This window comes from Herpailurus yagouaroundi, unplaced genomic scaffold, assembly GCF_014898765.1.
Source record: "Herpailurus yagouaroundi ecotype Mexico unplaced genomic scaffold, PumYag 159, whole genome shotgun sequence".
In the NCBI taxonomy this organism is placed as follows: domain Eukaryota; kingdom Metazoa; phylum Chordata; class Mammalia; order Carnivora; family Felidae; genus Herpailurus; species Herpailurus yagouaroundi.
This window is the reverse complement of record NW_024412400.1, coordinates 65,814,468-65,841,562: the sequence shown is the minus strand read 5'-3', so window position 1 is coordinate 65,841,562 and position 27,095 is coordinate 65,814,468. Positions and strand designations below refer to the sequence as shown.

The 27,095-nt window shown below is 38.2% G+C and overlaps 1 protein-coding gene across 6 annotated transcripts in view; it reads right to left on the bottom strand.

Moving 5' to 3' along the window:
* ECT2 (epithelial cell transforming 2) overlaps nt 1-27,095 on the bottom strand; it is a 122,575-nt gene that overhangs the window by 54,456 nt on the left and 41,024 nt on the right. Inside the window, exons 1-12 of one of the 6 annotated variants that reach the window (XM_040480770.1) lie at nt 18,671-18,810; nt 14,824-14,975; nt 13,392-13,471; nt 13,195-13,287; nt 10,960-11,142; nt 8,956-9,045; nt 8,002-8,109; nt 6,987-7,060; nt 4,722-4,852; nt 4,458-4,573; nt 3,279-3,341; nt 1,704-1,926 (exon numbers count right to left, since the gene is read on the bottom strand). In XM_040480770.1, the coding sequence (XP_040336704.1) occupies nt 1,704-1,926; nt 3,279-3,341; nt 4,458-4,573; nt 4,722-4,852; nt 6,987-7,060; nt 8,002-8,109; nt 8,956-9,045; nt 10,960-11,142; nt 13,195-13,287; nt 13,392-13,471; nt 14,824-14,953 (1,291 nt within the window). In that variant the 5' untranslated portion in view covers nt 14,954-14,975; nt 18,671-18,810. Of the gene's footprint in view, nt 1-1,703; nt 1,927-3,278; nt 3,342-4,457; nt 4,574-4,721; nt 4,853-6,986; nt 7,061-8,001; nt 8,110-8,955; nt 9,046-10,959; nt 11,143-13,194; nt 13,288-13,391; nt 13,472-14,823; nt 14,976-18,434; nt 18,453-18,670; nt 18,811-27,095 lie in introns of those variants that run through there. The other 5 variants (XM_040480768.1, XM_040480767.1, XM_040480771.1 and 2 more) reach the window with 5 other exon arrangements.

The following is a 27,095-nucleotide window of genomic DNA, read 5'->3' as shown; positions in this document are numbered from 1 at the left end:
GAAGGAAGGAAGGAAGGAAGGAAGGAAGGAAGGAAGGAAGGAAGGAAGAAAGAAAGAAAGAAAGAAAGAAAGAAAGAAAGAAAGAAAGAAAGAAAGAAAGAAAGAAAAGGAAAGGGGGCACCTGGGTGGCCCAGTTGGTTAAATGTCCGACTGGCTCAGGTCACAATCTCGTGGTTCATGAGTTCGAGCGAGCCCCGTGTCAGGCTCTGTGCTGACAGCTCAGAGACTGGAGCCTGCTTCAGATTCTGTATTGCCCTCTCTCTCTCTGCCCCTCCCCCACTCATGCTTTGTCCCTCCCTTCCTCCCCCCTCAAAAATAAACATTAACAAAATAATAATAATAATAATAAATAAAAAGGCAAAAATGAATACAGAGAGACCATTTAGGAGACAAAAATAATTGTCTAAGAGAGATCCATTTTATAGAAAAGGCCGATAAAGGAAGGGTGGCAAAGGAATAGATTGAGAGTGATAGAGAAAATCAAAACCAAGAGTTCTAATTTGATTAAGTTTAAGAAGTGTATTAGGCATGGACAAATAGGAATAGGTATTAAGAAGGCAGTTGGGGGGCGCCTGGGTGGCTCAGTCGGTTGGGCACCCGACTTCAGCTCAGGTCACAATCTCGCGGTCCGTGAGTTCAAGCCCCGTGTCGGGCTCTGGGCTGATGGCTCAGAGCCTGGAGCCTGCTTCCAATTCTGTGTCTCCCTCTCTCTCTCTCTGCCCCTCCCCTGTTCATGCTCTGTCTCTCTCTGTCTCAAAAATAAATAAACATTAAAAAAAAAAAAAATTAAAAAAAAAAAGAAGGCAGTTGGACAGAGAAGATGACAAATTAGGGAGTCAAGAGCATTTGAATGTTTCTAAAGCCATGGAATTAAAAATGAGACCATTTAGGAAGAATACAATAGAGAAGAAATGACTCAGAAATAACATTCAATAGTTAGAGGTGGAGAAGTTAGGCAAAAGAGAACAAGAAATGACGTACAAAATCTAAGAGAAAACTATCTCCGGGAAGAAATAGCTGTTCACGTGTTCAATGTTGCTGACTGCATAAAAAAGGTCAGTCTCCTCAGTAAGAGCAATTTCATGCAGTAGGGACTTAAGTTCAATTGGAATGAGTTAAAAAGACAATGAAAGGCAAGGAAGTGACACAATAGATCAAGGTAATTCTTTGAAGAGTACTCCTATAAAAGGAAAGAGAGAAATGAGATAGTAAATAGAGTCATGGGGTTAAGGGAAGGCTTTGATTGCTTCTTAAGTGTAAGAAACACAACATATTTACGTGCAGATTGAAAACCAAAAATAGAGAGAAAAACTGATGACCAAGAGAGAAGAGTTAATTATAGGGCTGGCTTTCTTCTATCATTTGAGACAAACTGAACTTACCCTACAGTGATTTAATTGTACCTATTTTCTCCATAATTCATGTGACACCTTCTGTGATCTTTTTTTTGCTAGTTAAGAATTTGCTCTTTGAACAGCTCTATCATTTTCTACAGTAATATACAAATAAAATATAGAAAGCACTTAGCATATAGTAAGCAATCATTACATGGAAGCATTTTTATGTGCCTTTTCTCCTCACCAAGAACAACAGTAATAAAAGGTAGAACCTTTCATGTTCACTGTAGTAGTGATTTACCTATACTCTAATAATTATTCCATTCTGCTAAACTGTAATCATCAATTTTTTAAAATGTGAATTACCTCCATAGTTAATGCTAGACTCTGGTGTGTTGGAGATATCTAGGAGTGACCCTATAGAAAGCGAGTGTTCGGCTGACGGGCGCTTACGGGGAGGAAAAGGTGACATGTCTGTCTCTCTTGAAAGCTGAGCAAGTGTCTCTTTTAAACGACGTCTTTTGCGATTGCTGTTTGGGGTATTTAGAGAAAGCAGTGACACTGATTTCTTGAGCTCAGGAGTATTAGCCTGCAATCAAAAGCACAAAAGCTCTATTTTACTTTCTTGGTTCTATACTGAGACAGGAACAGAAGAAAAATGTATTTACAAGTTTGACAAAACCTGGATTTTGCGCAATGATTTTACAACTATACACTCTGCCAGGTAATTCAGAAGATTCATAAAACATAATAGTCAAGGGACCACTGTAATTGCCTAACCCCAAGCACCTCATTCTGTTTCTTCATAGCTCTATCACCATTACGTATTCATCTGTAAGCTTGTTTACTGTCTAGTCCCCTGTTAGGCCATAAACTCTGGAGGGCAGGGACCATTCATATTTTGTTCACTGTATCCTTAGCATTTAGCACAGCGCCTGGACATATTGCTCTCCAATATTTGCCAAATAACACTTGACTTTAAAAGCTCTCTCTTGATATTTTAAGCACAGATTTTAAGCTTTACGTTAAAAACCTTGACAACAAAAGAGTCAGAAGACAATATAGTACCTATTTAGATTTTATAGAAACATAATAAATCTGTACCTTGTCTTCAATATTCCATTCAAATTAAATCTCCAAATAAAGAAAATCTTCCCTTCATGTTTTGGTGAATGATACCACTTTTCACCAATCTAGGACAAAGGCTGCATTTTCCTGGCTTACAATCTGCTATTAGAGTCATTTTTTTAATGACATCTCTCCCCTTAATATTCTTCAATGGCTCCCAATACTCCTTACCTAGTATATTCTTCACCAGTTCCCAATCCTTAATATTATTCAATGGCTCCCAATACTTCCCAAATTCTTTAACATATTATAAACTCCTTGATTCTGCCTACATCATAAGCTATATTTGTTGGCCTTTCCCACAGTTTTCTAAAGCCATAGTAAACTAAACTACTTGCTTTTTCAAGCTTAACACCATCTCCCACCTGCTATCTAACCTGAATGTCTGTACAAGGTTAAATTAGTAAGTTGACTAAACACTTGCTCTTTTCAGTCCCTCCTGAGTCTCTCAGAGTGAGTTTAGTTAAAATAATTACTCAACTATAGCACATATTCTACATTGTAACTGTTTGCATATCCATCTTTTCCTTAAGATTCTAAGTTTCTAAAGATAGGATTGTTATTGTTCATAATGGTATCACTAAGAAGTAGCACAGAATGACATAGATTAGATTAAAATATCTACTGCATTGAAGTTTTACTTAAAGCTACACAGCCTATTACTCAATATCCAATTATCCAATTATTCTGAAACTCCTCAACATGACGTAAAAGATGACTGGTATGCCAACTATATGCTCTTTTCAGACAGAAGTGTTATCTTTATATCACCAAATTCACAGAGCAAATGACCAAGGGACAAAAAAAGCATACCTTTTCATATAAATACATAGTTTCTCCAGCTCGGGCATCCATTTGAATGCTTCCCCAGAACCACTAGGTGAGAGACAAAAAAAAAATTTTTTTTAATTAAGATTTTACCTTCTCAGAAAAGCTATTAGGTGAGGCACCTGAGTGGCTGAGTGGGTTAAGCATCCAGCTCTTGATTTCAGCTCAGGTCATAATCTCACAGTTTGTGAAATTGAGCCCCACGCCAGATTCCACACCAACAGTGCAGAGACTGCTTGCAATTCTCTCTCTCTCTCTCTCTCTCTCTCTCTCCCGTGCTTGAGCTCTCTCACTCTCTCAAAACAAATGAATATATAAACATTAAAAAAAAAAAAAAAGAGGGGAGCCTGGATGGCTCAGTCAGTTAATCATCTGACTTCAACTCAGGTCACAATCTTGCAGTCCATGAATTTGAGCCCCGCATCGTGATCTGTGCTGACAAGCTTGGAGCCTGGAGCCTGCTTTGGATTCTGTATCTCCCTCTCTCTGCCTGCTAGTACTCAGTCTGTCTGTCTCTCTCTCAAAAATAAATAAAATGGAGGAGAAGGGTGGAGGGGGAGGGGGAGGAGGAGGGGGAGGGGGAGGGGGACGAGGAGGAGGAAGAGGAGGAGGAGGAGGAGGAGACGAAGACGAAGAAGGCAAAGACGACAACGAAGACGACGGAGGAGGAGACGGAGGAGGAGGAGACAGAGACAGAGACGGAGAAGACGACAAAGAAGAAGAAGGGGCTCCTGGGTGGCTCAGTGGATTAAGCGACTGACTTCTGCTCAGGTCATGATCTCACAGGTCGTGGGTTTCAGACCTGCATCAGGCTCTATGCTGGCAGCTCCAAGCATGGAGGCTCCTTCAGATTGTGTGCTTCCCTCTGTCAACCTCTCCCCCTCTTGCACTCTGCCTATCTCTCAAAACTAAATAAACGTTAAAAAACAAAAAAGGAAAAGAAAAGAGAAACTATTAGTAGTATCTTTCAAAAACCCATCTTAGGGCACCTAGCTGGCTCAGTTGTTGAGCATGCAACTCTTAATCTCAGGGTCCTGAGTTCAAACCCCACACTGATGTGAAGCCTACTTAAAATAACAAAATTAAAATAAAAGTCTATTAAAAAATAAAACTATAGAGTTTTATTATTATTATAGTTATTATAATTATTCTACAATTACTTGCCTCCTGCTTGACAACATAAAGTTTCTTCGAAGGTTCAAATGGAAGTTCTTTTACTATATTCTCTTCAACTATAAGGTGAGTGCATCTTTCATCTCCAACAGGTAAACAGTTACCTCCTAAAAAGAAATGCATACAAGCATAAATAAGCTTAACTATTTATCTCCAAACCTGAATTTGTAGAGAGGCATATTCACCAGGAGGGAATTAAGCAAGAGTGGGGAAGAAAATACAAAAATATAACTTTTAAATTATACTAAATTCTACCTTGCATCTCAGTCATTTCTTCCATATTGGTTTTTTCTTCATCTGAAAATCCCAGGAAACTTAAAATGCAATCTTGAAATGGAGGAACTTTAAATTCATTTCTGAAGTCATCAACTGATGCACAGAAATCCCTAAAAACAAAATATACTGTTCTAAAACCAGCTTAACTTAAATGTGAATTTATAAATCTATACTAATTCTTAAAGTTTTAGTGTAATCCATATGTCAAAAATATTTTACATGTGGTCCTGAAATGTTCATAAAAACATCAGTTAAAAAAAAAAAACAAATTGATGTGTTCTCAGTCATCTCAGAGTAACTTCTGACAAAATTTGATCACGAGTAGTCTTTACAAGATTCAACTCACTGCTTTGGACATGAAATTTTCTGTGTTCCAGGGGTTTACTATGGTTTCATGAAATGTTAAATAATGATGAAGTAGAATAGCAAGGAATTACGAGGTCAGAGAGCTTAACATGGTTATGAAGTGCAATCACCACTTAGAATGTTACCAGATAAACATAAAAAACATAACATGATCTAAATACCCAGATGCATGAAACTATTATCAAGAGAAACAAAAGCAAAAATGAATTATTAGGACTTTATCAACATAGAAAGCTGCACAGCAAAGGGAACAATCAACAAAAATAAAAGGCCATCTATAGAATGGGAGAAGATATTTACAAATGACAGATCTGATAAAGGGCTAGAATCCAAACTCTAAAAAGAATTTATCAGGGCGCCTGGGTGGCTTAGTCGGTTAAGCGTCCAACTTCAGCTCAAGTCATGATCTCACAGTTCATGGGTTCGAGCCCCATGTCCAGCTCTATGCTGACAGTTTCAGAGCCTGGAGCCTGCTTCATATTCTCTCTCTCTCTCTCTCTCTCTCTCTCTCTCTCTCTCTCTCTCTCCCCTTCCCCCACTCGCACTCTCTCTCTTCAAAATAAACACTAAAAAATGGCATGGCTAACAGACACACTCATCACCAAGGAAATACAAATCAAAACCACAATGAGATACCACCTCACACCTGTCAGAATGGCTAAAATTAACAACTCAGGAAACAACAGATGTTGGCAAAAATGCAGAGAAAGACGAACTTTCTTAGTAAGCTGTTGACGGGAATCCAAACTGGTGTAGCCACTGTGGAAAATGGGTGTGGAGTTTCCTCAGAAAATTAAAGATAGAACTACACTACAACCCAGGAATTGCTCTACTAGGTATTTATCCAAAGGATACAAAAAAACTGATTTGAAGGGGCACATTCACCCCAATGTAAACATATAGCAACACTATCAACAATAGACAAATTATGGAAAGAGCCCATATGTCCATCAACTGATGAATGGATAAAGATGTAGTGTCAAATGGAATATTACCCATCAAAAGGAATGAAATCTTGCCATTTGCAACAACATGGATGGAACTAGAGTGTATTATGCTCAGTGAAATAAGTCAGTCACAGAAAGACAAATACCATATGATTTCACTCATATGTGGAATTTAAGAAACATAACAGATGAACATAGGGGAAGGGAAGGAAAAATAAGATAAAAACAGAGGCAAACCATAAGAGACTCTTAACTACAGAAAGGGTTACTGGAGGGGCGATGGGTACAGGGATGGACTAAATCGATATTGGGCATTAAGTAGGGCACTTGTCGTGATAAGCACTGGGTTTTATATACTCCTAAGTGATGAATAACTAAATTCTACTCCTAAAACCAATAATACACTATATGTTAACTAACTTGAATTTAAATAACATCTTGGGGGGAAAAAAGAATGCTAATGATAATCAGGGTGCCTGGGTGACTCAGTCAGTTAATCTTTCGACTCCACTTCAGGTCATGATCTCACAGTCCGTGAGTTCGAGCCCCGCGTCAGGCTCTGTGCTGACAGCTCAGAGCCTGGAGCCTGCTTCACATTCTGTGTCTCCCTCTCTCTCTGTGCCCCCTGCTCATGCTCTATCTCTCTGTCTCAAAAATAAATAAAAAAACATTAAAAAAAATTGAAAAAAAAAGAATGCTAATGATAATCAAAATTATTTCACAAGGTAAAGTCAAAAGGTACCACAGATGTCTTTCAATTTTTTATAATTTTTTTATAACTATGTTCCTCCTAGACTTTATTCCTTAGGCCACCCAAAGACTGAATTCATTTTGTCTATACTAGCTATGAATTTAGGGTTTGAGGCACATAGGTTTACCTTAATAATATATTTAATTCTAACAATAAACTACTGAATTTCTAAATACTTACTGTTCATTCCGCCTTTCCCAAGCTTTATAAATCCATTCTGGCTTCATAATTGGAGTGCCCAGACTCACAGCAATCTAAAAATATAGAGCATTAATTATGATAAATTTTCACCCTAAATAACTGCATTGATGGAAGTTCTAAGCAATTTTATACATACTTTTTTTTTAGAGTTTTAGATTATTCATCTACTTTATGACAAAATATAAATAAAAATCAACAAAAAATTGTCTTCCAATTGTACAACTTAGGTTAAAATAATTTAGAACAAGTTCCATGATGTCTAAACCATTTCCTTATTTTAAATAAATACAACTCTGAAGTTAAGTTTATTTTACTACATTTCTATTTCTCCTTTCTCTGTGTTTCCTTTCTCTGGGTTTCCTCCTTTTGGAAGTACTGACCCCCAAGACAACACAACAGAGGAAAATATCTAATTAAGTCACTAAAAACTAAGATATGAATTGAAAAGTATACCTCCCAAGAATTCGTTATTACCCCAAAATTACCATTTGTTACATAAATACACTGACGGAGGGTGGGAACGTGATAAACTCTCCCTAAGATATTCAAGTGTAAACTTAAAGATTTTAATTCTAATAGAAGTAACTTCTCCCATTCTTTTATAGTTTTCACTAGTTAAATCTTAGAACTATTTTATAAGAATATAGCTCTGTTCTTATTAAGACCATTTAGACAAGAGTGAAATATCTGCTCAACACTTCCCAACTCTCATTCACCAATGCTCATTCACCAACCAACCTTTGCCTGAAATGTTACCCATCTACCAACCTCCACAATCCTACTCATTCACAAATCCTACTTATTTCAAGACCTAACTCAGGTTCCATTGCTTCCTTAAAATCGAAAGGACCACACTCCTATAATTTAAAATTTTTACTAAATGCATATGTAGCAAAAATTGAATTTCTGATCCTCAATAAATAATGGTAGAAACAGACAGGCTTAAATCCATCCCCCCAAAATGCTATATTGAAATACACCCAAGTTTACATACCCTGAATTTTTCTCCTTGTGTACAATTTGCCACCAAATGTGTAACTTTTGAATTAAAGTCTTTTCGAATAACTCCACCCATGTGATGAACCAATGTCACCAATCTGACCTCAAAAGAAAAATTAAGCAACATTAACTTTATGATTAACTTGAAAAAATTTTAAATTATGTTTAACATGAAATTGCAATGTGTAGGGGCGCCTGAGTGGCTCAGTCAATTAAGCATCCGACTTCAGCTCAGGTCATGATTTTACAGCTCCTGGGTTTGAGCCCTGTGTCGGCTCTTTGCTGACAGCTCAGAGCCTGGAGCCTGCTTCGAATTCTGTGTCTCTCTCTCTCTCTTCCCCTCCCCTGCTCATGCTCTGTCTCTCTCTCTCTCTCTCAAAAATAAACACTTTTTTAAAAAATGTAAATGTTATTAAAAAAATAAATTACAATTTGTAAACAAAAACTTCAAATAATGTAGCTGATATAATACTTAACAAAATGACAATTTGAACAGATGATAGTTATGAAGTATTTCTGTTCATTCATATGCCTGCCATCCTAAACAAAATGTTTCTTGGGGCGCCTGGGTGGCTCAGTCGGTTGGGCATCCGACTTCGGCCCAGGTCATGATCTCACGGTCCGTGGGTTCAAGCCCCGCGTCGGGCTCTGTGCTGACAGCTCAGAGCCTAGAGCATGCAGCCTCCTTCAGATTCTGTGTCTCCCTCTCCCTCTGTTCCTCCCCCACTCAAGCTCTGTCTGTCTCTCTCAAAAATAAATCAACGTTAAAAAAAAAAAATTCAAAAGGTTTCTTTACAAGGGTCTTCAGAATGTTTCTTCACAAAATTTAAAACTTGTCCTTCAATATGTTTTAAATAAAACCATGATATAACCACCCACAAAAAATGTCAGTTTAAACTTATTAGGCTAGAAGAAATATTCCTTGAATAGAATGTTTTAAAATACTTACTAGTTCTTCTTTCTTCCTAAATCCAGTAAAGCACAGGACTAGGTTCATCATGCTTGTACAGTAGAGTGGACGACATGAGAATGGCAAAGGCTGAAGGATACAAGTTTTAAATCTGTCAGCTTTCTTTATAGTAGAGAACAAAACAAAACATATGTTTCCCCAGCTAAATATATTTCCCCCTCCACTTTGTCAATCCAAATCAACTTTGTCAATCCAAAGATTTCTTGCATTTTTTGATACAAAACAAAAAAAAAAATTACAAGTTTTACAATAAAAACATTTCCCAGGATTCCAAAATCATATTTGACACACATAATCTAATACTTTACTAATGGCAAATTAAAATATATTTACGTGCAAACCTCCAGTTTTAAAATATACCTTGACATATTCAAAGTCTTATCTACTAGCAAAAATTTCAGACTCCATCCACTATTGTAAAAATTTCCAATTAGAGTTAACATAGTTCAAAGATATTTTATAATGAACACTAGGCAAATGACATATATTTGAATCAAATGTTCCAATTTTTGAGCTAAAAAAATGAAAACAGTAAATAATTTAACCAATGGAGATATGTGTGTGTGTGTGTGTGTGTGTGTGTGTGTGTGTGTATAGTAGAAAGAGAATGGTTTAAAAAAATATGTTATCGGGCACCTGGGTGGCTCAGTAGTTTGAGCGTCTGACCTCGGCTCAGGTCATGATCTCATGGTTCGTGGGTTCAAGCCCCACGTCGGGCTGTGTGCTGACAGTTCGGAACCTGGGAGCCTGCTTCAGATTCAGTGTGTGTGTGTGTGTGTGTGTGTGTGTGTGTGTGTGTGTGTGTGTCTCCCCTCCCCCAACTCGTGCTCTGTCTCTCTCTCTCTCAAAATTAAATAAACGTTAAAAAAAATTATTTTAAAAAAATGTATAAATATATAATTCCCACCATTATACAAGATTATTTCATAATTTTGGTCTTTAAAAAGTTTATTTGATTTTTGAAAGCACCACTTTTTTTTTAAGCTTATTTATTTTGAAAGAGAGACAGAGAGCGCACAAGAGAGCTAGAGTGAGCAGGCGAGGGGCAAAGAAAGAGGGAGAGAGAGAATCCCAAGTACTTCCCACTGTCAGCACAGAGCCCAACATGGGACTCAATCTCACGAACCATGAGATCAAGACCTGAGCCTAAATCAAGAGTCAGTAACCAACTGAGCCCCCCGGTGCCGTTAGAATAGGGACTAACTTTATTACAACTCTAGCCTGAAATGTTATTTATAAACAAAAAGTCGGTGGTGAAGGCTGGAGGAGGGTGGGGCACCTGCGTGGCTCAGTCCACTAAGCCACCTGACTCTTGATTTTGCAGGTCATGATCTGATGGTTGTGGCACAATCGAGCCCCATGTAGGGCTCTGCTCTGACAGTGCAGACCCTGCTTGGGATTCTCTCTCCCTCTCTCTGTCCCTCCCCCACCAAAAGTAAACTTTAAAACAAAAACAAAAACAAAAACAAAAAGCTGGGTGCCTGACTGGCTCAGTTGGAAGAGCATGTGATACTTGATCTTGGGGCAGGAAGTTCAAGCCCCATGCTGGGTATAGAGATTACTTGAAATAAATAAAGTTACAACCCAATATAAAACAAACAAACAAAAAGCTAAAATAATTTTAAACCATGTGGTAACTAATAAAAATGGAAATGTGTATCTGTTCTATGAAAGAAAATAAGTTTATGTACATGTATACGTTTCTGGAAGCCAAGTTTAAGAAATTATTTCTTCCCAAGACATTGCTGGTATATATACACACAAATATCTAGTTGTTATTATTAACTTTCAAACTTAGATTTTCACTCCTGCAAGTTATAATAGAAAGATTTAAAGGACTATAATAAAGTAGCCACTACTATCCCTATTCTAAATATTACATACTCCCAACAATTAACAGGATTTTTCTGCTCATGAATTTTCATAAAATTCATTAATAAAAATTTAACCTTGAAAAGTCATGATAAATGTGTATTTTCTTACCTCTCCTTTTTGGGCACAGTTTAAGATAACTGGTGGCCCAATAATTCTATGATCAGTCTTGTATAACTCATTAAAAACAGAATCCTGGAAATCCATGACTATGAATACATTTTCAAATTCTGGAGAATCCAAACTTTCAAGTTCTTCCACTGATTCCATCTTTACAAAGGGTACTTTAATTTCCTTGATTTTTTTTCCAGGTGGTTATTAGAAAAAAAAAATTATTTATAGATTATAAAATTAATTCAAATAACTCTAATCTAAAAACCAGTTCAACATTTTTATTTTTATATTTGTAGTAAACTGTAAAATCACACAGTGAGCATTATACTTAATAGTAAACAGCCTTATTTCATTACTTATTTGTATTTTTACATATACATATCTCCATCCATATTGACATTAAATTTTGAATATTAATATCATAAAGGCATAACTTTTAATGTGACTTAGTAGTCATTATAAATCACCTACAATGCACATAAAATTAAAACGATTTTTAAGTATATACATTTTGACACAAGATGCATTAGAAATACATCCACTATTACTTTTTATTCTCACCAAGAAAATGATGCCACACTTATAGTTCTTCCTACATAAATTATATTCACAAAAATAGGATACTATGGCACTTAATATCTACAAAAAGGGGGGGCACCTGGGTAGCTCAGTCAGTTAAGCATCCAACTTCAGCTCAGGTCATGATCTCATGGCTTGTGAGTTCGAGCCCCACATCAGGCTCTGTGCTGAGAGCTCAGAGCCTGGAGCCTCTTCTGATTCTGTGTCTTTCTCTCTCTCTCTGCCCCTCCCCTGCTCACACTGTCTCTCAAAAATAAACAAACATTAAAAAAAAATTTTTTTAATCTACAAAAAGGGTGCAGATTAACTTAATCATTTCAGTACATATGAGAGAAATAGAAAGATATGAAATATGTTGGCAGTTGCCACACAGCAAATGTAGGATATAAAAAGGCAAGTTACCATTTAGCATAAAATTTTATAATGTGCATTTACAAAAAAGAATGAAGGTATTTAAGTACCTGCATGGCTCCTGTGCAAAAAGAACAGAACCATTTATTTTTTTATAAATTCTTTTTTAATATTTTCATTTATTTTTGAAGGAGAGAGAGAAACAGACAGAGCACGAGTTGAGGAGGAGCAGAGAGAGAGAGGGCAACACAGAATCCGAAGCAGGCTCCAGGCTCCAAGCTGTTAGCACAGAGCCCGACACGGGGCTCGAACTCACGAACTGTGAGATCATGACCTGAGCTGAAGTCAGACGCTTAACTGACTGAGCCACCCAGGCGCCCCAAAAGAACAGAACCATTTAAAAGAAAATTCTGAAAGGTCAGTAAATTGTTTGGGTTTTATTGCTAGGCTGATGTGATGAACTGAATTGTGTATCCTCAAGACGCCCTAAACCACTGACGCCCTAAACCCCATACCTCAAAATGAGACTATATTTGGATAGGGCCTTTTAAGAGGTAATTAAGATTAAATGAGATCACGTAGGTGGGCTCTAATCCAGTCTAATTGGTGTACTTTAAGAAGAGGAAACTTGGACACACAGGAGGTATCAGGGATGTGCATGCACAGAAAGGCCATGTAAAGAAAGACACAGTAAAAAAGCAGCAGCCATCTGCAAGCCAAGGAAAGAGATCTCAAGAGAGATCAAGATGCCAACATCTTGATCTTAGACTTCTAGCCTCCAGAACTTTGAGAAAATACATTTCATTTCTGTGGCTTAAACCACCCAGTCTCAGTATTTTGTTACCACAGCCCTCACAAACTAATATAACTGCTAATACAGAATTAGATATATTTCATATGCTGGGACAAATTCCCTGATGACTGTCATTTATTATGATTTATAATTTGGAAATAAAGCAAGAATTTTGAGTAAACATAAAATTAATGGAAAAAAAAAAAAAAAAGAAGCCAAAGGGTTTAAAGAAAGAAAAACATCAGATCTTTGTAGATACATATGATGTGACTTTTAAATTTAACAAGAACAAAGTAGTAAGGATTTTGCTACTTATGAAACATACTATAGTTTGGGGTTTCAGAAATATCCAAATTTTAAAAATAAATATAAAAGTTTCTATTCCTCTAGCTTCGAAGTGCACAAAATATACCTTGTGCCTAATTTAGGTCCAATCACCATTAAGTGGAATATAAGAACACAATCAAGAGTAGTGCAGCATGCCACATGCAATGAAATGTTTGACCTACCATATTAACAACACTTTTTATTAATTTTTCATCCGATTTTCCAGGACAACTTTCTCTTATCTTTATAACAGGGACTTCCATTATTTTAATAGTCTGTGGAAAAGAGACTTAAGTATAAGATTAAGAAAACTATAAAATTATTTAAACGCTGATGGAAGAAAAATTACCTTTTTTTAAAAAAAGCTAAAACTCCATACCTTTAAAGCTTGTATAAGTTCTTCTTGTTTTCCAGCTTCTTGAACCAATATCATTCTCGTTTCAATTTGAGGCATTTCTTCTATTAAAATCAAAAATGTTTAAATATGTTTATCAGGTAACAACATCAAAATTAGCAGTTCCTTAATCCCTTTTTGGCTATATCTGGCATGTTTTCCATCTTTGAGGAGATCATAATATTCTCTCAGATCAAAATGACTTAATTCCTAGTTTATTTTTACAAATTTGGCCATCTATCACTTTAGAGAAAGAGAAAACACACTGTAGTAGATACAAACATCAGCACCCCTCCTAATCAAAAAAAAGCATTCACTATCTTGCACAGCCATCCTCTTCAACAGTGGATGCTGCTTCAGGACAGACCCATTTATAAAGCGGTTAAGTGAAGAAGTGGCTCTTCACCTGACCGGTCATAACTGAATAAATTCTAACCAACAGTGTTGCAGCTACATTGCCCTCCAATACAGAAAAAAGCAATATTGAACAATAAGATGCTTTCTCCTTCAAAGTTGGGAAGCATTAATCCAAACAATAACCAAAAATCTACACAGTATATATAAATGGCTAAAGTCGACAAAACAAGAAACAACAGTGTTGGTGAGGATGTGGAGAAAAAGAAACCCTGTGCACTGCTGGTGGGAATGCAAACTGGCGCAGCCACTCTGAAAAACAGTATGGAGGTTCCTCAAAAGTTAAAAATAGACCTACCTCGTGATACAGCAATCACACTACTAGGTATTTACCCAAAGAATACAAGAACACTAATTCAAAGTGATACATGCACCCCTATATGTATAGCAGGATTATCTACAATAGCCAAATTATGGAAGCCAAGTACCCACCAATTGATGAATAAAGATATGGTATATATAAATACAATAGAATATTATTCAGCCATTAAAAAAAAGAATGAAATCTTCCCATTTGCAATAATATGGATGGAGCTAGAGTATTATGCTTAGAGAAATAAGTCAGAGAAAGACAAATACCATATGATTTCACTCACATGTGGAATTTAAGAAACAAAACAAAACAAGCAGAGGGAAAAAATAAGAGAAAGACAATAGACAAAGCAAGACACTCTTAATTATAGAGAATAAACTGATGGTTACCCAAGGGGAGGGGATGGGAGGGATGGGTTAAATAGGTTATGAGCAGAGGGTAATGTATGGAAGTGCTGAATTACTATATTGTATACCTTAAAATAATATTAACACTGTATGTTAACTAACATGGAATTAAAATAAAAACAAAAAAATCTACACAGTATAAAGAGATTCTGTCAACAAATATTTACTGAATACCTGTACTTTACCTTAACAGTTAGTATTACATTTAAATCCTAAGTCCCTAGTTAGTAAGCTTAGGATTAAAATAGTGATTTGGTGTTTTAAAGCTGATTAACAGGTTTACCTTCAACATATGAAGCAGATCCAATAAGTACATTTTCCTTGGAAATTTCAGTAACTTTAGAATCAAAAATAGAGGAGTCTGCCAAGCTTGTCCTTTCAATAGTGGATGTTAATACACTACTGTCAGCCATTGTTTGTACTCTTCTACGATGACTGAAAAAATAGAGTTTGAATAAAAATACATGATCATTGGGCAAAAACAAGCATTAGAGGCTCTACTTTTATATCTAGAATCTATAAAAAGTAGCATTACTCATTTTTCTTAATACTGAACCAAAGAAAAGTCATTCAAGTTCTCTGAGCCTCAGTTTCCTCTTCTGTAAATTAAAGATACTAATGCATGACTCATAGGAATATAGTAAAAATAACAATGTATGAAAAGTACTCAAAACATTATCTGACATATAATGAAAATTCAGAAGGTAGTCATAAACATTCTGTCTCCCTCCCCCACACCTTTGCCCTCAACCAACCTATTCCTCTTCCTATGTTCATTATATTATTACCATCTCTCAAATAATCCCAGTCAAAAACTAGATCTATCCTTACTCTTTCCTCTACATTCTTTGTCCTCCCCCAAATCCCTATCAATCCCATCTCAAGTACTCTGGAACCTCATAGGAAGTATCTCTGATTATCATTTTATTGCCAGAGCAGCATCAAATTGTAGGAAAAAAAGAGCTGAGACCCGGTCCCTCTTCTCTGTGCTCAATGCCACAATGGTCAAATACAACAGCCCCAAACAACTTTATCATCGGTTTCTTCAGGTCACTCTCCACATGGTTTCCTGGGGTATAGTCCTAAAAACAAAAGTGACCATATCACCTCCCTGCTTAAGAACTTCCACGGGCACTCCTCCTGAAAAGGCCAAGTCCAAATTCACCATCAGGTTTGAAATTGGTCCTAGCCTACCTATTCAACCTCATCTCCTGTTCAATTCCCACATTCCACATATACTGTATGCTCCAGCCACAGTGTATTTCTCAACATTTTTTAAACACAGGTCACAATTTACTCCACACACACTTACATTTAATAGTGCTCAATTCTCCACCTAGCACATCTTTCAACCCCCAACCCACTGCTCTTGACTCATTCTCTGTGGATTTCTCTGTATATCTCATGTATAAGTGGATTGCCCGCTTATCTGTATTTTCTTATTACTTTACAGTTATCTCTCCTTTAAAAGATTTAACAAGATAATTATGCAGGGATTAGTGTCACTATGACTGTGGCCAATGAAAGAAAATCTTTTTTTTTTTTAGACTTCCAGGACTTAAGAGTTGAAAAGTTAGGCAAGCAGGGAATAAAGAAAAGTTAAGTGAATTTTCATCAATTCAAATCAAAGGTTGTTATGTAAGTTTATTATTATCTTTAAGTTAATTTCCAGAATATTGGACAAATATAAAGAGAAGGTCCTATCTTTATCTGGAGGTACATGTCTGATCTATTTTATACTTCCCTACTTTTTTTAGATTAATAAAATATACAAATATCATCCACCTGGTTTTTATCAAAGTAATAGTTTAAGTAAACTATATGCTGTGGAGAAACAGTACGGTATCATTAGCATCATTTCTGGATGGTGATAGATCCGGAAGTGAAGATATGCACACTAACGATAACCACAGACCTCAGCATCATTGTTAGGTGAGCACTTCAAAGCCAGGCGACTCAGGTTCCCATCTAACTCTGCACTCAGTTTTCAAATCGGTGAAAGAAAATCAAATTTAGTTGTCATGAAAACTTAATAGATGACATCTTAAAATGAGCAACAATTGCTAACCTTCCTAATATTCACAATGTAGACATTTTTTTATTGTCTTCCCATACATCTATATCAATCATTATTCTAAGGATCTCCAAAGGAAATGTTCCAATAGTTGCTAATAAGAGTCTTTATTTAGAATCAACAACATATTCTATCCAGCCCTTATTTTTTTTTGTTGGTTAAGTCTCTTACATGTAATTGTTACCAGTGAAAAAGAAAAGGCTTTCATTCAAAGTTCTCTTAAAAGAAACTTAAAAGTCGAGAGATGAACTAATATACTTTAAAGAATGGAGGAGGGAGATTCTTAATAGTCAAGCAGGCTCCACACTCACCATGGAGCTGGACACAGGACTCGATCCCATGACCCTGGGATCATGATCTGAGCCAACATCAAGAATGGGAGGCTTGGGACACCTAAGTGTCTGACTTTGGTTCAGGTCATGATCTCAGGGTTGGTGAGCTCAAGCCCCTCGGTGAGGCTCTGCACTGACAACTCGGAGCCTGCTTTAGATTCTGTGTCTCCCTCTCAATTTCTGCCCCTCCCCAGCTTGTGCTCTCTCTCCCTCTCTCTCACCCATAAGTAAATAAACTTAAAAAAAAAGAGTGGGAGGCTCAACCAACTAAGCCACCCAGGCACTCCTCTCCTTTGCCTGTTTAAATATCATCAAAATAGGTAGTTAAAAATTAAAATTGTCTCTGATAATACTATATGTGATCAATTTATTGCTGAAATAGCTTCAAATTTTAGGGAAAAAAAGAGCTGCATGGAAAGTTGATGACAATATCCAACACTCTGATTACAAATGGAAATGCACTAATTACATTTTCATATTCATGTATTCTGCAAGCTTTTTAAAAAAAATTTTTTTTAATGTTTATTTATTTTTGAGAGAGAGAGATTAGAGTACGAACGGGAGAGGGAGAGAAAGAGGGAGACACGGAATCCTAAGCAGGCTCCATGCTCTTAACTGTCAGCACAGAGCCCAACACAGGGCTGGGGACTCGAACTCACAAACTACAAGATCATAACCTGAACTGAGGTCAGACACTTAATGGATTGAGCCACCCAGGGCACCCTGTAAACTTTTTAAATAAAGACAAGAGGATCAGTGTTCATAAACTATACTAAGCTTATTTCTCATCCAAGAACATACTCAAGCAGCTTTTGACTAAATAACAGTAAAACATGCCTCTTTTCATCCCAAACAGAAAACCTGTCACTTAAATACTCACTTTAGGTTTCCTTTTACTTTTTTTTTTAAAGCAATCATCTTTCAGAGGAGCTAAATACAATAGTGGGTATGATGGTTGTTATTACTGACAATAATAACATTAGTGTTAACATAAAAATTTTGGTTAATATCGATTTAATGTTTAATATGTGGCAGATATTGTTCTAAGTCTTTTACTTGTATTTATCTAATCTTTGAAACACTCCTAAGAGGCAGGTACTATTATTGTCTCCATCTCATAAAGAAGCCTAGAAAAGAGAGGTTAAGTAACCACCCAAGTCATTAAAACAGGGATTCAAACCTCGGCTGATTCCAGAGGCTGCACTTTTAACCACCAAGCCAAACAAATCTGTACCGGGGAGGAAGGCGCACGCGGAGGGGTTGGGGAGAGGCCGGAATAAGCTGGCGTTTTAAAAACTAAAAACCAAGCTTCCTACAGAGAAGACACCAAGAAGAATCTTAGAGTGAAACCACTAAACACTCTGAGATAAGCCCACAAAGACTGCAGCTGCCGGCCGCCAGAGCCGCAGAGGACAATGCGGCTAGTCGAGAGCACTCTTCCCAACTCCCTCCCTTCACCCAGACATTCTTCCGGAAGAAATATCTAACCAGGTGAGCGGGTGAAGATGCCCAGCAACCTGGGGGACTTCGGGATCCCACTGCGCGTCACGGCCCAGCGGTCGGGAGTGCGGTGGGGGGTGGTTTCCAGAGCCAGGAAGCCTGGGCAGGGATGCTCCGGAATTCGCGGTCATCGGGGCGGGGCAGTCGGACTAGAGAAGGGGTCCACTGCTCCGGGAAGGTTGGCCCACTCCCACTTCCCCTACCCACACCCATAAAGTCCTCACCACTCTCAAAAATCGCCTTGAAAGTCCACCTTTTCAAGCACCGATTCCCCTCACTGTTACCGCCATTCCTCGCCGGTGTCAGCAACAAACAATTCAAAAAGTGAGCCGCTTTCTCTAAAAGCCATGCCGATTGGCGCGTGATGTCAACCTCCATCCCATAGGCTGGGGTCTCCAGAGGGGCGGTGATTGGCCGCTGCTCCCCGCCCACCTCGCCTCAGACGCCGATTGATTGGTTCTGCGTGTGTTTCAAATAAACCCAACGGCTCAGACGTCCGAACGTCGGGCGGGTTGTAAGAGAAGTGCCCGGATGTGGCCGGAAGGTGGAAGTGGTAGCTCTTGGGCTTCTCTGGGAGTGGCAGGTGTGTCTGTGGCTACCGCTTGTTTACTCAGTAAACATCCCATTTCCTGAGTCAAGTTTGAGTGGATTCTTCTCCCCTGCCAACTCTATTACTAAGTGTCACTAAATCCTTTAAATCTGTGCCCCTACGGGTTGCCTGGAGCTGATTTTCCTGCCTGTATGCTTTCTGCTTTAGGAATGTTATTTAAAGTTGGCGAAAAGTGTTTTCACTTTGGTAGTTCTGTTGGAGTGACAGAGCCAGGACTTAGGAATTCGGGGACTCTCCAGGTAGACTTCAAATCAGCAGCCAGTTATTTAAATTCTGATGTATGGGCGCCTGGGTGGCTCAGTCAGTTAAGCATCAGAGTTTGGCTCTGGTCATGGTCTGGTGCTCTGTGAGTTCAAGCCCCACAACTGGCTTGAGCCCGTTTTGGATTTCGTGTCTCCCTCCCTCTCTCTGCCCCTACCCTGCTCACAGTCTGTGTCTCTCAAAATAATAAATAAGCATTAAAGGGTTTTTTTAAGCATAAATAAATAAATAAATTCTGATGTATGTAGGCACTTCTCTGGTCTGGCAAATTTAACGGGTGACTGGAATAAATTCTTAGTGTTTCTCGGACTTTTTTTTTTTTTTAACATAAGCTTGTATTTGAACAAATGTAAAAATACTTAGAGAGATTCTAGAATCTCCTGGAGCCAGAGTGAGCAGCTTCCTGCTGCCTCCTCCCCTCACCGTGAGATCTTTTCTTTCCTGTGAAGTCTAGCCAAGATTTTATCATTTGTCCTGCTATTGTAAAAACAATCTTTTATTTTCTTCAACTTCTAAATATAATACCCTATAATATTATCTCTTTAAAAAAAATTACCCCCACCCAGGGTTCCCACCTAATCTCTGATTTAAGGAAAGGAGGGGAATCCTTTGCCCAAATCTTAAATTCCAGTAAGAGAAGGAAAACTTGTATTTTGGAATGGAATACTTCCGAACCTCACACACAGGTGAGAATTTACAAGTTTTCCTGATTTTGTCAGGCCAACTTAGAACACCTGAAAATTTCATAATGTAATCTAAAAAGTGACACAATCTGGTAATCATTGATTTCCTTCTTTATAAATGAAGAATATTTGCAGTCTGCCCTTCATTACAATGTTGTGATAACTGTCAAGGCAAACAGAAAAAAAAAATAGTAATTGAAATTTCACTTTGGAATGTGCTTTTGCATACTGAAACCGGGGTGTGCCCAGCATTCCAAAAATTCTCATCACTGAAATGTATTAAGCCAGTGAAGGAAGCAGCCTATTTCCTCTGTGCACTGGTCTATGTTAAACTAGTTTTGCACCCAAATCTAATGACTAACTATGTGGTATCAGCACATGAAATGTATGCTAGCCTAGCAAAAGCTATACTTGATTGCTTTTAGGATATATGGCAGTTTGACTAACGAACAGGCAATAGTCTTCTTCCATTTCATAACCATGTGACCTTTTACATTTCCTATCCGTATAGCCTCAAGCAAGTTATTTAACTTCTCTGTGCCTCAGTTTTACCTTCTATAAAAGGGTTTAGGGGCGCCTGGGTGGCGCAGTCGGTTAAGCGTCCGACTTCAGCCAGGTCACGATCTCGCGGTCCGTGAGTTCGAGCCCCGCGTCAGGCTCTGGGCTGATGGCTCAGAGCCTGGAGCCTGTTTCCGATTCTGTGTCTCCCTCTCTTTCTCTGCCCCTCCCCCGTTCATGCTCTGTCTCTCTCTGTCCCCAAAATAAATAAACGTTGAAAAAAAAAATTAAAAAAAAAAAAGGGTTTAATAGTACTTCATAGTACTGTTGTGAAGGAGTTAATATATATTGAAACATATTCTGTATGTTTAATATATATTAATACATGTAATTAAAACATATTCTGGGGGTGCCTGGGTGGCTTAGTCGGTTGGGCGTCCAACGTCGGCTCAGGTCATAATCTCACAGTCTGTGAGTTTGAGCCCCGCGTCAGGCTCTGTGCTGACAGCTCAGAGCCTGGAGCCTGCTTCAGAGTCTATGTCTCCCTTTCTCTGCCCCTCTCCTGTTCATGCTGTCTCTGTCTCTCAAAAATAAATAAACAGTAAAAAAAAAATTAATAAAAAAATTTTTAAAAACATGCTGGTATATGGTAAACATCTAATACATGTTAGCTGTTAATATTACTGTGACTTTTACTACTGCTCTAGTGTCAGCTAAGCCCTGTAATTGCCTGATGGGACTGATGTTCATTACACTGCCTTCTCTTTGCCCCACGCTACCCTAGCCACAAACTAACCCCTCCCCAACAAAGCTCTAAGCTTGAAGCAGCCAAGACCTCCAGTGCTTTCTTTTCTAGCAGAAGGAGGACAATCTTTCTTCTACACCAAATCTAGTCTTCCTTTTCTCCTTTAAAGAAACCCTGCTGTCCTGCTGTGCTCGAGCTGTCTCCTCTTGTCCGGAAGACATGGCTCTCTTGCTATTGCCCTTGGCCAGGCCTTTGTCCCCTTCCAAGGCAGGTCCTAGGTAAGATTCTTTGTGTTAAATGTTTGCCTCTCTCTCTAGGCCCCTTCACTGGAAATACAGTTATTACAATTATATATCAACCTCTGTTTGTATGGGGTAGATAGATAAATGAAAATGAGGAGTAGCTTGAAAGAATAAACCATTAATTCTTATGTGTCATCCACAACTCCCAAGATACTGAATAAACAGGTTTTAAGATACAAATACTGAAGGAATTTAACTGAATTTAAGTACTTAATATATTGAAGTGTGTTGACATTTTCCCTCAAGCAATAAAATAGTTTCTAGAGTGGGGGGGGGGGGTAAAAATTATGGAGATGGAGAAAATGAAATGTGAAAGACAGAACTACTGAGATTCCTCCTTTGGAGGATCAGCTTTCCCACCTCCATCTCCAAGCTGGGTGACACTCTGGACTCTCAACTCCCATCTCACACTTGTTCCTCCTTCTAGTTAATTCCCTCTTCTTCATATTTCCTCTTTCCTCCATCCCCTTCCCCTCCGTCTCCATCTTTCAGCTTCTTCAGAGTAGAGAGAATGGGGAGTTAGGAAAGTTACTTTTGAGCTATGGGATATCTTTCTCCACCCCATACCCTCCCTAATAAGAGCTAGTATATCTGGAAAATTATTAAATTGCAACAAATGGGCAATGTTTGTTGTACAGGACTTTGATTTTATTACCTAAAGTTGTAATGAAATATATTACAACTTCTAGATTTTATTTTAAAGTGTGAAATGTTGGGGCGCCTGGGTGGCTCAGTTAGTTGAGCTCCAACTCTTGATTTCAGCTCAGGTCATAAACCCAAGGTCATGGGATCGAGCCCTGCATTGGGCTCTGTGCTGAGCATAGAGCCTGCTTAAGTTTCTCTCCCACTGCCCCTCTCCCCTGCTCTCTCTCTCAAATAAAAAATAAATAAAATGTGAGATGTTACATCATCAATCAGTAATACTATTTTATAGTAAATTTAAACATTTCATCATAGGATTAAATATTTTACTGTAACTATTAACATTAGGATGTCACATAGATTTCATGAAATTGTTTTCTCCTTCTATCACCATCCTTACCTCCCCAAAGCATTTTTTTTTTCCAACGTTTTTATTTATTTTTGGGACAGAGAGAGACAGAGCATGAACGGGGGAGGGGCAGAGAGAGAAGGAGACACAGAATCGGAAACAGGCTCCAGGCTCCGAGCCACCAGCCCAGAGCCCGACGCGGGGCTGGAACTCACGGACCGCGAGATCGTGACCTGGCTGAAGTCGGACGCTTAACCGACTGCGCCACCCAGGCGCCCCCCCCCCCAAAGCATTTTTAAGAGAGAGAACACAAGTGCAAGTGTGTACACACAAGCAGGAGAGAGGCAGAGGGAGAGAGAGAAAGAGAGAGAGAGAGAGAGAGAGAGCGCGCGCGCGAGAGAGAATCCCAAGCAGGCTCTGCCCTAGATGGGGCTCCATCTCACAAATCATGAGATCATGACCTGGGCCAAAATCAAGAGTTGGACACTTAACCAACTGACCCACCCAGTGCCCCTCCTCAAAGCGTTTTTGAAGTACATAGCTATATTTAATGCCACAGGAGATACAAAGATTCAGTCTCTCTAAGTACTTTATCTCTTAAGATTTGATTTCAAAAATTTTAATGAATAGCCTCGGAGTTCTGTCCTTCCTTGGAATTAATAACATTTTCCAATGGAAATGTCATATTTCCAAGTTTGTTATAATGCAGCATCTCTTAACCCATCATCTCTGCCAATAAAAGAAGCTTTAGAAATTATAATCACTGGGAGCCAGAAGAAGCTATTTTACATACCTCAATAGCCAGCAATTAGGATTTGAATTGTAGCTTTATTCATATGAATCATTAGGTTATAAATCACTTAACATAGATTTGCAAGACTATACAAATTTAGCACATCAAGTTTCACTTGAACAAAGAGACTTAGCTTTGCTTGATGGAGCAAGGGGTTTCCAAATATGATGAGGCCATTATTTCAAATTATGTAATTTGATTAGTGAAATTCTAGATGTGGAAAAAAATTTCAGCTTGTTAGTCTCATTCTTCATTTTACAGATGACTTTTACCAATGCCAGCATCTTGGAGGTTTTATTCCTTTACCAAGGTCAGATAACTAGTTAGTGGCAAAATCAAGATCAAAAGTTTTATTTTCATTAATCTACTCTGTCTTTTTATTAAAATATTAATATCTATATTTTATATCACACTTATAAAAGTACCACTATCCCTAAGATACTTTCAGTTCCATAAGAGCCTTGTTGGTCTTCTTCACCTATGTATCTTCAGCACCTAGCAACAGTTCTTGGCATATAGTACCTTCTCTAAAGTTGTTGCAGGAAAAAGGTGTAATTGATCTCTAAGAATACATATTGCCTTCTTTTAATCCATTCTCCTGCCTGCATTCAGGGTGACATTATCTGAATCCAGACTCATCAGAGCACCTCCTTAAAACACTTCCATCCTACTGGGCCTGCAAGCACTGACTTCTACTTACATTTCCAGCTTCATCTTACACCATGTGCACTTTCTCTGAGTTCTATACCTGCCTTCCTTCTCAAGAGTTTTTGCACCTGCTCTTCTCTCTACCAATCCCTCTGATCTGTATTCCTTTCACCTAGAGAAGGCAACTTTGACTGATCCTTTAGCATTTGCTCACTTTATCACTCCTTGGAAGGTCTTTCCTAACTAGCCACACTATCAGAACCATATTAACCACAGTGCCTAACACCTGGAAGGCATTTAATTAAATATTTGTTGAAATAACAAGTAAATGAATTAATGGATGAGCTCATTTGTATTATAATATCAGTTATGTTTTTTTCCAAAGACACTAAAGAAAGTTTGTATTATTTTTACTTTCATCTAACCTATTTTTAATGACAGTTTTTCAGGAAAAACTAAGTGGCATGTTTCCAAAATTAATACATTTACATCAAGGATAAAATAATTTACATCTTTGACATTCGAGTAAATTACCCAAGAATTGAATGATTTTTGCACCACAGCTGGTCCCAGCTATGAGTGGGAGAGAGTTAATGGTACTGAATTGATTCAGTTAAGATTTGACAGTTTATGAACATAGGCAATATCCATATCAAAAATTCAGTTTTCCTACAACCTGCACTTTCATTTATTATGCACTGACACTCATAAATTACCTCTTCCACACTATCAACTAACGTGTAAATATCTGAGGTATCCTAAAGTAATACTGTCTGCCAGTTAAGTTTTGACAGCAGCTTTATCTTGTAGACTAGCATTTCCTATGACAACAATATGAATACCTTGATCGTACTTAGCAATATTTTTGTTGCTGCTGTTCAAATGAATGGAAAAAAATGGGATTGTTAAGGTGAAATGAAAATAGAACACAGGTCATCAAAAAAATAGTGAAGACTTGACCTCAATTATATGCCCATTTGCAATAAGCAGATTAACTGTGGGTTTAATAATGAGAGAAAAATTACGTGTAAGAAATAATAATAGTGCATTGGGAACATTTTTTAAAACCTGAAGTCGGGTTGCAAGTGATATTTAAGTGCATAATGCAACTATATGTAAATCCTATATGTAGAAAAGAATTAATTATGAAGAAATGCAATAAATGTTTTTAGTGTCTGTATCTGGCCAGTAGCATTTGAGATTATTTCTCCCTCTCCTTTCCATTTTTTTTTTTATGTTTTATTTACTTTTTGAGAGAGAGACAGTGCAAAAGGTGGAGGTGCAGAGAGAAAGGGAAACACAGAATCTGAAGCAGGCTCCAGGCTCTGAGCTGTCAGCACAGAGCCTGACGCGGGGCTCGAAATCATAAACCACAAGATCATGATCTGAGTCGAAGTCGGACGCTTAACTTACTGAGCCACCCAAGCACCCCTCCTTTTTTTTTTTTTTTTTTTTTGGTACTTCTCAAATATTTTATCCTGAGTGTGTTTTAGTGGACAATTGTTGTTTTCCTGGCTGTTAAACATTTCACCCTTCATTCCTAATAATACTCCAACATCCCTTTTGAGGATTCCCTCATGGAATACGGTTTAATGAGAGGTAATGCTTCTCTGTTACCACAGATAAGAATGGGGCTGCAGTCTTCCCTTGAGTAAAGCTCTGCCAATCAGATGCTATCTTTTTAAAAAAAAATTTTTTTTCAACATTTATTTGTTTTTGGGACAGAGAGAGACAGAGCATGAACGGGGGAGGGGCAGAGAGAGAGGGAGACACAGAATCGGAAACAGGCTCCAGGCTCCGAGCCATCAGCCCAGAGCCTGATGCGGGGCTCGAACTCACGGACCGCGAGATCGTGACCTGGCTGAAGTCGGACGCTCAACCGACTGCGCCACCCAGGCGCCCCCAGATGCTATCTTTATAGGACTTTGTTTTTTAGCATGTGCTAAAGATATGGAAAGAAGTGAAGATCATATGCATTCCAGTAGCCAACAGCAATGTGCAAACCAGAGTCTGTGGATGCAATAATCTTTGCTAGTATTTCTACCACCTACTACTCCTCACTAGCTCCTGCCCATTTCCCAAGGTTGATCCTCACATTAATTGTGCAAAAAAATAAATCTTTTTATCCTTTAAGATAGTTAGTTTCTATTGCTTGTGACCAAGAATGACAAGATGTGTTACTTTTACAAATCCAAATCTTGTCAGCTCTACCTTCAAAATATATGGAGAACAGACCTGTTCTCCCCTCCCCCATTACCCTTTTCTAGGCTAACATCTTCCCTTACCTGAACTATTGCAGTAGCCCCCCCCAACTCATCTCCCCATTTTCACCCTTAAACATTCGCTGTCTATTCTCAGTAAAGCAACTAGAGCATTCCTGTGAAAACAGAAGTCAGCTCTTGTCACTGTGCTCAAAAAACTTTAATAGCTTCCCATTCATCACCTACTCCTCTCCCCTTCACAGTCACCCCAGGTCCCCCTTTGCCTCACTTTTTTTTTTTTTTTCATTTCATATCTGATCTGGGAAACAAAGGCAAAAGAAAAAATTGAATTTCCTTACAACTTACAGCCCATTGGCAAGTCCTTGAGACAGGCAGAATGACACTCCTCTAGGAACTCAACTGCCTCAACGATGACACTTTGCTAAGGGCAAAAAACAATCTTAGCTTAACATTACCCTGACCTCCGGGATCCTGTAAGTCTACCTTAACACATAAGAATTTCTTTGGAAACTTCCTTTATCTCTACCCTTCAAGATATACATTAGCAATCATCCTCCAAGCCTTTGGCCCACTGATATACATCTGAAAGATCTCATGACTGAGTTTTTACTAAACAGTAATAAATGACTTTTCCTAATCATAGCTAGCCCCCTCGGATCCTGGGAACCTTGCCTCCAAAATATTTTGGAAACTTGCTCTGTCCCTAACCTCCTCCTAACTTGAAAGTATATAATCAGTCACCTGTCAGAACCCCAGTGTAGCTCTTTCTGCCTAGGGGTCCCGTCCCTGTGCTTTAATAGAACCACCTTTTTGCACTGAAGTCATCTCAAGAATTCTTTCTTGGCTGTTGGCTCTAAACCCAAACATTTCCACATCAATACCATTATTACCTGCAG